The sequence below is a fragment of the Mus caroli genome, unplaced genomic scaffold (assembly GCF_900094665.2).
Source record: "Mus caroli unplaced genomic scaffold, CAROLI_EIJ_v1.1 scaffold_11056_U1_1, whole genome shotgun sequence".
In the NCBI taxonomy this organism is placed as follows: domain Eukaryota; kingdom Metazoa; phylum Chordata; class Mammalia; order Rodentia; family Muridae; genus Mus; species Mus caroli.
The window spans coordinates 6,878-17,553 of NW_018391085.1; the positions used below are offsets into that span (position 1 = coordinate 6,878).

Consider the following 10,676-nt stretch of genomic DNA (forward strand, 5'->3'; position numbering starts at 1 on the left):
TTTTATGATATAGGAGACCACTTTGATATGCAAAAGCTTTACCACATTGCTTACATTCATAGGGTTTCTCTCCAGTATGTATTCTTTTATGTATTAAGAGATGACTGTTTCGTGCAAAGGCTTTACCACATTGGTTACATTCAAAGGGTTTCTCTCCAATGTGCGTTCTTTTATGTATTTGAAGATGACTGTGATGTACAAATGTTTTACCACATTGATTACAGTCATAGCTTTTTTCTCCTGTATGAATTCTTTCATGTCTCTGAAGATGACTGTGGCGTCCAAAGGCTTTACCGCATTGATTACATTCATAAGGTTTCTCTCCTGTATGACTTCTTTCATGCCTTTGAAGATAACTGTGGTATGCAAAGGCTTTGCCACATTGGTTACACTCATAGGGTTTTTCTACAATATGTGTTCTTTTATGTATTTGGAGACTACTGTGATGTGCAAAGTCTTCAAAATATTGAACACCTTCATAGGGTTTCTCTCCAGAATAAATTCCTTCATGCCTTTGAGGATGGCTCTGATATGCAAAGTCTTTATCATATTGAATAAATTCAGAAAGTTTATCTTCAGTATCACTTCTTTCATGCCTGCAAAGAGAATTGACATATATGAAAACATTTCCACATTCAATGCACTGATGAATATTTTTATTTGTACGAGTTACTTTTACAATTTGGTCTAATTATAAAGAGGAAGCCAGTTGTAATGTATTCTCACTCTATTGACACTGGGGTTCTCCTTCATTATGGGTTGTTTTGCATACAACCCATGTTGTATGCAAAGAAAGAACTGAAAGAACTCAAAGTTCTATCACACTGATTGCATTCATTAAGTTTTTCTATAGTGTGAGTCACACTACATTTGCAAAATGAACCAAGACAAACAGAAGAATTCAATAGCACTAGTACTCAGCAATTTTCTGCAGTACAAGTTTGTAGATATCACCAGTAAAGTTAGAAAACCAATTATTTGTAAACTTGTAGCACATTTAGAAAGCCTACCCAAAGTGGGGAGTACTACATATCTTCTAATTGTGCTGGCACAGGGAGAGGTTTGGTGCTTCTTTCAACATTCCTTATGTTCACATGGCTTGTATCCATTGTGACATATGACATCCCTATTAAAAGAAGATTAACAAGTAAAAGGGTTTCACATAGGGAAGTTGGAGAGATGGCTCAGTGGTTAAGAGCACTGACTGTTCTTCTAAAGGTCCTGAGTTCAATTTCCAGCAACTACATGGTGGCTCACAACCATTTGCAATCTGATATGATACCCTCTTCTGGTGTGTCTGAAGACAACGAAGTGTATATATATATATATATATATATATACACATACACACACACACACATACACACATATATATATATATATATATATATTATAATTTTTTAAAGGGTTCCACATTGAATTCACACAGTTTGACCTTTATTCCTCATACAGATGTGGTACAGGGATTAAAGTTTCTCCACAATAGCATTCTTGACTTTCTAAACTACCCATCTCACTAAACTTAGCAATGTTATTACAACAGTTGCACCAGCTTTACTATGGACTCTTTGCTTATTAGAAGGTTTGGACAGTTGTATAGCATAACTAACTCTACTGGGCTATGATTCAAATGATGAGCTCTGTTAAGGTATTATTTCCTTCTCTTTGTACTTAGAGAAATGCCTGGCAAACACAAATGAAATTATACCTGGCACAGTACATGATTTTGTGACAATTTAATAATCATCTAGAACTTAAAGCAGTGCTGATTTTACCCTGTTGGTTTTCTTTAAAACTTGCAGGACATACTAAAAACATTCTTCAGAGGCATTTCTTATCAGCTTGCACATGAAAATTACCTTCCATTTCTTCTAGAATTTTGAAAATGTCCTTCAGAAATATTATGGTCTTTCCAATAGTAGCCTGAAATATAGTACCAAAGAATATATGTTATATTATTGGAAACTAGGCAAAACGTAAGTTACTATCTTCAGAGACCCTTAGAACCATGACTGATTTATTCACCTCATCCTTCCTCATTCTCAACTAAAATGACAAAAAATAACAAAGATACACTCACCCCAGATTTTAAAAAGTGAAAGGAAATTCAGTGTCTTACCTATAGCAGCGAGATTCCTGTAGGTCTCCAGCATCACTTCTTTGTATAGAGTCTTCTGAGAAGGATCCAGCAAAGCCCACTCTTCCCACGTGAAGTTCACATGCACATCATCATAGGTCACTACATCCTAGAAGATCCCATACATGTGTACATGAGAAAGCATGACACTGAAAACACTGTAAATGTACACTTCATTGACAATATATTTATGTCATTCTGGTGCTTACACCAGAATGAAATACTTGATTCCTGACACAGACACTCTAATGTAGTCAAGGTATTTTAGAAAGAAACTGAACAATGAATGAGCTTCACCTCTGTCATTTCTGTACCCTTGAAAAGGATAAAGTCTTACAAGAGAAACGGCAACTAACAGTCATAAAGACACACAAGTAAACAGTTCAACAGTGCTGAGCATACATCAGGTAAACTGTATGAACAATTACTAACTAAAAAATGATAAGCACGCTGGGTGTATTACTCATGCCTTTACTGCCAGCACTCAGGAGGCAGACAGATCCAGGTGTATCTCATAGAGTTGGATGCCAGCCTCATGCATGGAACATGAAACGAGTTCAAGGACAGTAAGAAGTACATATTAATACCCCAACTCCCCTGCAAAAATCAATCAATCACACAAACAAAAAAGAAAAAGAAAGAACTCGGCGGTATTTACTGAAGTCCCTACAAAGAACTATACATTCACTCCAGTTCTGTGTTCATCTCCTAGAAACCTCACGTGCCACAGTTTAAACTATAACATTAATAAGATCTTACTACAAATTAATGCATGTTTAAACAGTTACAAATGGACAGATGAAAATATTAGCAATATAAACATTGATCAGAAAAAACAACATAGGGTAGGACAGATGGCTCACCAGATCGATGGCTGGTTATGCCATTAATCGTATTAGGGTTAATTGACAGTATTTACAGGGAGGCTCAAAACTATCCATTATAACACGTTCAGGAGCTCTTTAGAATCAGGCACACATGATACACACACACACATACACACACACACACACACACTCATGTATATAGGCAAAATACTCATTCATTCAGGAAATTCAAAACAAACACAACAGGTAGTAATAAAGTTACACTCCAATAATCCAATGACTCAGAAGGCCCAGGTAGTATGAATGCCATGAATCCTGAGAAAAATAATATACTCTCTGCTCAATTTCAAAATTCAAGAGTAGATGAACCTCAACAAAACAGCATATGCTTGCATGTACAAAAACCTATATTCTAAGCCCATCAGCTAATAATATAAAAACAAAACAAGCCAGGCATTTTGGCCCACATCTAATCCCACGACTCTGAAGTCAGAGTCATATGGATCACTATATTCAAGACCTGCCTGGTCTACATACCTACTTCAGGACAGCCAGAACCACACAGAGATACTCTTGTCTCCAAAATAAAAAACAAAAACAACCAAATTAAAAATATAAAAATACGAGGCTTGCAAAATGGCTTAGCATCAATAGCAGTTGTTTCTACTGTATCTTATGTGACTTATGGACAGTCATTAATGGTGAGTACATGACAGCACTAAAGGAAGCTGACTGATCAGTTTCAGTCACAACACACCAGACACAAAACAGGAAATGGGCTGAGTGTATAGACACACAAATCATACCCAATAGCTTATCTACAAAGGCCCTACCTACAAAAACTTCCATATGTTCTTCACAAAGGAGAAACAAGTGTTCACAGACATCATCATATCTATGAGCTTTTTCTGATTCTATCAAGTACATTGTGACTCTAGGATCATGGTCATCTTATCACGAAAATATATTTAGTCTAAACTCAATGATCCTAATGGTCTGCAACAGCCTCTATACTGTTGAAATGTCCAAACACTCTGTTTTTGTTTGTTTGTTTGTTTGTTTGTTTGTTTGTTTGTTTGTTTGTTTGTTGAGGCAGGGTTCTCTGTGTTGCTCTGGCTGTCCTGGAACTTGCTCTGTAGACCAGGCTGTCCTCAAACTCAGAAATTCGCCTGCCTCTGCCTCCCAAGTGTTGAGAATAAAGGTTTGCGCCACCACCGCCCAGCATGTCCAAACACTCTTGACACTCAAGGTAATATCTCGATTGCCACATCTTGTAAAATCAGAAAACACGTTATATCTTTTCAACATGCATTGGCACAGAATATCCTTTGCCATTCCAATAGAGAGGAATGTGTCAGTTGGACCAAGGCAAGAAACCCAACAGGGCAAACACCAAATTCTATAGGTCTGTCTCAGACACATGGGGCTTCTGTTTCAAAGGGCTTAGATGGCTCTGCAACCTCTCATACATCTCTCAGTTTCAGTACATCCACTCCCTATATGCACTTCTCCATGGGAGATTCCTCATAGCTTATCAACATCTTGTGGTCTCAAAATGCAACTCAGGCTTCATCCTCACAGCTTCATGCAATGTACTCTCATAATATACTCACTGGGGTTCAGACTCTACCAAACAAAGATGGGTGGAATAGTGCTGTATAGAAATGAGGATTGGAGAATCCATGACTGTATATTTTGCACCCTCTTGATTCCAGGACCAGCACAATATGGGTGAGCCTGGGAAGTTTGGCTCCTAAATTGGGATGGACCCTGCCAAAGGTGGACCATAGTTTTAGCAGGTTTTATATGAAGTTCCTTTATTGGACTAGGAATCACTTTGCCTACTCCTTCTGTTAATTGAAGGGTTAGCAGGGAGTGTTAGGATACCTTCTTAGGTATCCAATCCAGAGCGAGGGCTTTCTTTTTTTTAATTATTTTTTATTACATATTTTCTTTATTTACATTTCAAATGTTATGCTCTTTCCTGGTTTCACTTCCAAAAACCCCCTATCCCATCACCCCTCCCACCCACCCATTCCTGCATCCCCATCCTGGCATTCCCCTACACTGGGACATTAAGCCTTCACAGGACCAAAGGCCACCCTCCCATTGGTGTGCAACAAGGCCATCCTCTGCTACATATACTGCTGGAGCCATGTATACTCTTTAGTTGGTGGACTAGTCCCTGGGAGCTCTAGGAGATGGTTGATATTGTTCCTCCTATGAGGTTGGAAACACCTTCAGCTCCTTCATTTCTTTCTTTATCTCCTCTACTGGGACCCCATGATCAGTTCAATGGTAGGCTGAGAACATCCACCTCTGTATTTGTCAGGCTCTAAACTTGTCTGGTTATTCCAAACTTCTGGGCTAATATCCACTTATTAGTGAGTGCATACCATGTGTGTTCTTTTGTGATTTGGTTACCTCACTCAGGATATTTTCTAGTTCCATCCATTTGCCTAAGAACTTCATGAATTCATCATTTTTAATAGCTGAGTAGTACTCCATTTTGTAAATGTACCACATTTTCTGTATCCATTCCTCTGGTGAGGGACATCTGGGTTCATTTCAGCTTCTGGCTATTATAAATAAGGCTGCTATGAACATAGAGGAGCATGTGTCCTTGTTATATGTTGGAACATCTTTTGGGTATCTGCCCAGGAGTGGTATAGCTAGGTCCTCAGGTAGTACCATGTCCAATTTTCTGAAGAACTGCCAGAGTGATTTCCAGAGTGGTTGTACCAGCTTGCAATCTCACCAACAGTGGAGGAATGTTCCTCTTTCTCCACTTCCTTGTCAGCATCTGCTGTCACCTGAGTTTTTGATCTTAGCCATTCTGACTAGAGTGAGGTGGAATCTCAGGGTTGTTTTGATTTGCATTTCCCTGATGATTAAGGATGTTGAACATTTCTTTAGGTGCTTCTCGACCATTCCTCAGTTGAGAGTTCTTTGTTTAGCTCTGTACACCATTTTTTGATAGGGTTATCTTGTTTTCTGGAGTCTAATTTACTAAGTTCTTTATATATATTGGATATTAGCCCTCTATCAGAAGTAAGATTGGTAAAGATCTTCTCCCAGTCTGTTGATTGCCGTTTTGTCCTATTGAAAGTGTCCCTTGCCTTACAGAAGCTTTGCAATTTTATGAGGTCTCATTTGTCAATTCTTGATCATAGAGCATAAGCCATTGGTGTTCTGTTCAAGAACTTTCCCCTGTGCCCATGTATTCAAGGCTCTTTCCTACTTTCTCTTCCATTAGTTTCAGTGTGTCTGGTTTTATGTGGAGGTCCTTGATCCACTTGGACTTGAGCTTTGTACAACAAGATACAATTTGCATTCTTCTACATGCTGACCTTCAGTTGAACTAGCACCATTTGTTGCAAATGCTGTCTTTTTTCCACTGGATGGTTTTACCACCTTTGTCAAAGATCAAGTGACCGTAGGTATGTGGATTCATTTATGGGTCTTCAATTCTATTCCATTGATCTTCCTGCCTGTCTCTGTACCAATACCATTCAGTTTTTATCTATATTGCTCTGTAGTAAAGCTTGCGGTCAGGGATGTTGATTCCTCAAGAAGTTATTTTTATTGTTTAGATTAGTTTTTGCTATCCTTGTTTTATGTTGGAGCATCTTCTGGGTATCTGCCCAGAAGTTGTATAGCTGGGTCCTCAGGTAGTACTATGTCCAATTTTCTAAAAAAAAACCACCAGATTGATTTCCAGAGTGGTTGTACCAGCTTGAAATCCCATCAGCAATGGAGGAGTGTTCATCTTTCACCATATCCTAGCTAGCATCTGCTGTCACCTGAGTTTTTGATCTTAGCCATTCTGACTGGTATGAGGTGGAATCTCAGGTTGTTTTGATTTGTGTTTCCCTAATGACTAAGGGTGTTAAGCATTTCTTTAGGTGCTTCTCAGCCATTTGATATTCCTTGGTTGTAAATTCTTTATTTAGCTCTGTACCCCATTTTTTAATAGAGTTCTTTGGTTCTCTGGAGTCTAACTTCTTGAGTTCTTGTATATGTTGGATATTAGCCCTCTATCAGAAGTAGGGTTGGTAAAGATCATTTACCAATCTGTTGGTTGCCATTTTGTCTTATTGACAGTGTCCTTTGCATTACAGAAGCTTTGCCATTTCATGAGGTCCCATTTGTCAAATCTTGGTTTTAGAGCATAAGCCGTTGATGTTCTGTTCAGGAAATATTCACCTGTGACCATTTGTTCGAGGCTCTTCCCCACTTTTTCTTCTATTAGTTTCAGTGTGTCTGGTTTTATGTGGAGGTCCTTGATCCACCTCAACTTGAGCTTTGTACAAGGAGATAAAAATGAATCAATTTGCATTCTTCTACATGCTGACCTCCAGTTGAACCAGCACCATTTGTCGAAAATGGTAAGGGCTTTCTTTTTAATAGTGATAATGTTCCTGAAAATTCCTGCCTCTATTTCAGCACTGATGGCCATCTGAAACTACCTAGTGCAATTTTTCTCTAAAACCCGCAGACTTTGCATTTCTTTCTACATCACTTGCTGTTTTTCTTCCCTATAATCCTGAATGAATCAAGATAATAACCATCTAACAAATTCAACATGCCAACTAAGAATCAGCTCCTTATCTTTGAATTTTGCCCTACTCAGTTCCTTGGGGCATGTGCAGAATAGAATCATTTGGAGCCAAAATATCACACATGGCCTTTGGCTAAAATTTTCATGACATCTATTCCCCCCAAACCTTATGACCTCAACTTCCTCTGCCTGTATTAGTCTAAACAGTGTCATCTGCCAGGTCCTACAACAACAACAGATGAAGATCTATGTACAGATTTCTATGCTGTTTGCCATCTCAGTCCTTACGTCTTCCACATTCCTCCAAAAGAAAATATTCCCAGGTTCTGTCCAGAATCAAAATCTTTTTTTTTTTTTGTACCATTTTTTTGTTCTAACTAGCTACATGAATAACAAATGGATTTTCTTGATGTATCTGTCCAATCACAGTCCATCATTTCAGACCTTAAGACAGAAACTGTAGATAGAAAATACAGGCAAAAGAAAAACTACATGGGAAAACATTGTATTCCAAAGATAAAAATAAGTAGCACCCCTTCTGGTCTGAGCCGGTGCCCTGAGCAGACCTTGGGCACTATCTCTTCACTCAATCCCACAACACCCAGAAGAACCTGGATTCCCAGATACTCTAAAATTCCCAGGATCATAAGGCCGTGGTGGCCAGAACATCCGCCCCAACACTGGAAGTAACTGGAATCCCTGGGGATACCCTGTCAGAGTTCCAGTGCTCTTGGTGGGCTGCACGCTCTCCACTCAGCCCAGTGGGTGGTTGGCTGTGGGAAGCCATGGACCATAGCCCGCCTGGGGTGGACAAGGGGCAGTCCAAGGTCTCTGGGCCTCATGGAGGCCAGAGATAACAGGTTCTTAGTCTCGAGCATCCCAGATGCTGCTGGACATCGTAGAAGAGCTGAGAACAAAGTGGAGGCCCATGGGGCAGCTCAGTCATCCCGAGAGCTGAAGAGAGGAGAGGGCAGGAAGAGAGGAGAGGGCAGAAAGAAAAGGGGCACTGTGTGGTTTCCACGTGGGCAAGAGTCCTTGGTTCTGTCTATGGCTGGAGTGCAGAAAGGCCTTCCAGTGGGAGGTTAGACACAGCTCTTTAGGGGAAAGCCTATTCCATCATTCAAGCATAGCGGGCGTTGATGAACAGAGATGGTCTATGGTTTTAGAGCTTTATTGTAGAAAGGCACAGAGAAATAGAGAAGGAAAGAGAGGCCTGCAATGACCATGTGGAGAGAAAGGGTAAGGGAGGGGGGAAAAGGGAGCTAGAGATGAGAGTAAGAAAGGTGAGAGCTAAAGAGAGAGGGAAGGGGCCAAGCAGTCACTTTTATAGTGGACTGAGCTATTTTGTAGTTGCAGGGTAGCTGTGGGGAGGAGCATAAATGGCTACTGTCAGGTAACTGTGAGGGTAGACTCTAGCTAGAATGCCAGGAGCTTGGGGCTTTGTCTGCATGACCGATAGTCACAGAATTAGGGAGTTGGGGGCTCTGTGGTGTCAGGCACCTGTCTCTGGGAATGTGGCTCACTTTCCATCCCTTGTAGAGTTTTCTACTGGGTCTCTGGAGAAAGCCTTGCTCAACCAAAGCAAGCTGCCTTTCACGGTCTCACAATCCACTATGCACATAAACTCAAAACAAAAAACATATGATCAACTCGTTAGATACTGAGACAGCACTTGACAAAATTCAACACCCCTTCATAGAAAGTCTTGAAAAGATCAGGAATTCAAGGCCCATACCTAAACATAATAAAAGCAATATACTGGAAACCAGTAGCCAACATCAAACTAAATGGAGAGAAACTTGAAGCAATCTCACTAAAATCAGGGACTACACAAGGCTGCCTAGTTTCTCCCGGCCTATTCAATATAGTACTCAAAGTCCTAGCCAGAGCAATCGGACAACAAAAGGAGGTCAAACAGATACAAATTGGAAAGGAAGAAAATATCACTATTTACAGATAATATGACAGTATACTTAAGTGACTTCAAAAATTCCATCAGAGAACACCAAAACCTGATAAACAACTTCAGTAAAGTGTTATAAAATTAACTCAATAGATATAAAATTAACTCAAGCAAATTAGTAGCCTTCCTCTACTCAAAGGATAAACAAGCTGCGAAAGAAATTAGGGAAATGACACCATTCACAATAGTTACAAATAATATAAAATACCTTAGTGCGTCTCTAATGAAGCAAGTGAAACATCTGTATGACAAGAACTTCAAGACTATGAAGAAAGAAATCAAAGAAGATCTCAGAGTATGGAAAGATCTCCCATGCTCATGGTTGACGGGATTAATATAGTAAAAATGGCCGTCTTGCTGAAAGCAATCTACAGATTCAATGCAATCCCCATTAAATTCCAGCTCAATTCTTTACAGATTTAGGAAAAAGCAATTTTCAAAGATCTTTTCTCAGTCAGATAGTTGCCATTTTGTCTTACTGACAATGTCTTTTGCCTTACAGAAGAAGCTTTGCAATTTTATGAGGTCCCATTTGTCGACTCTTAATTTTACAGCACAAGCCATTGCTGTTCTGTTCAGGAATTTTTCCCCTATGCCCATATCTTTGAGGCTTTTCCCCACTTTCTCCTCTATAAGTTTCAGGGTCTCAGGTTTTATGTGAAGTTCTTTGACCCACTTAGACTTGAGCTTTGTACAAGGAGATAGGAATGGATCAATTTGAATTCTTCTACATGATAACCGCCAGTTCTGCCAGCACCATTTGTTGAAAATGTTGTCTTTTTTCCACTGGATGGCTTTAGCTCCCTTGTCAAAGAGCAAGTGACCATAGGTGTGTGGGTCCATTTCTGGGTCTTCAATTCTATTCCATTGATTGACCTGTCTGTCACTGTACCAGGACCATGCAGTGCTGTAGCTGGATATAAAATTGACTCAAACAAATCAGTAGCCTTTCACTACACAAAGGATAAACAGGCCAAAAAAGAAATTAGGGAAATAACACCCTTCACAATAGTCACAAACAATATAAAATACCTTGGTGTGACTCTAAGGAAGTGAAAGATCTGATAAGATAAGAACTTCAAGTCTCTGAAGAAAGAAATCGAAGATCTCAGAAGATGGAAAGATCTCCCATTCTCATGGATTGGCAGGATTAATATAGTAAAAATGGCTATCTTGCCAAAAGCAATC

The 10,676-nt window shown here is 39.5% G+C and overlaps 1 protein-coding gene across 2 annotated transcripts in view; it reads right to left on the minus strand.

Moving 5' to 3' along the window:
* Positions 1-308: 308 nt before the first annotated feature.
* LOC110288996 (zinc finger protein 120-like) overlaps positions 309-10,676 on the minus strand; it is a 17,387-nt gene continuing 7,019 nt past the window's right edge. Inside the window, exons 2-3 of one of the 2 annotated variants that reach the window (XM_021155210.2) lie at positions 2,120-2,246; positions 309-596 (exon numbers count right to left, since the gene is read on the minus strand). In XM_021155210.2, the coding sequence (XP_021010869.1) occupies positions 406-596; positions 2,120-2,246 (318 nt within the window). In that variant the 3' untranslated portion in view covers positions 309-405. Of the gene's footprint in view, positions 597-1,780; positions 1,924-2,119; positions 2,247-10,676 lie in introns of those variants that run through there. The other variant, XM_029473918.1, reaches the window with a different exon arrangement.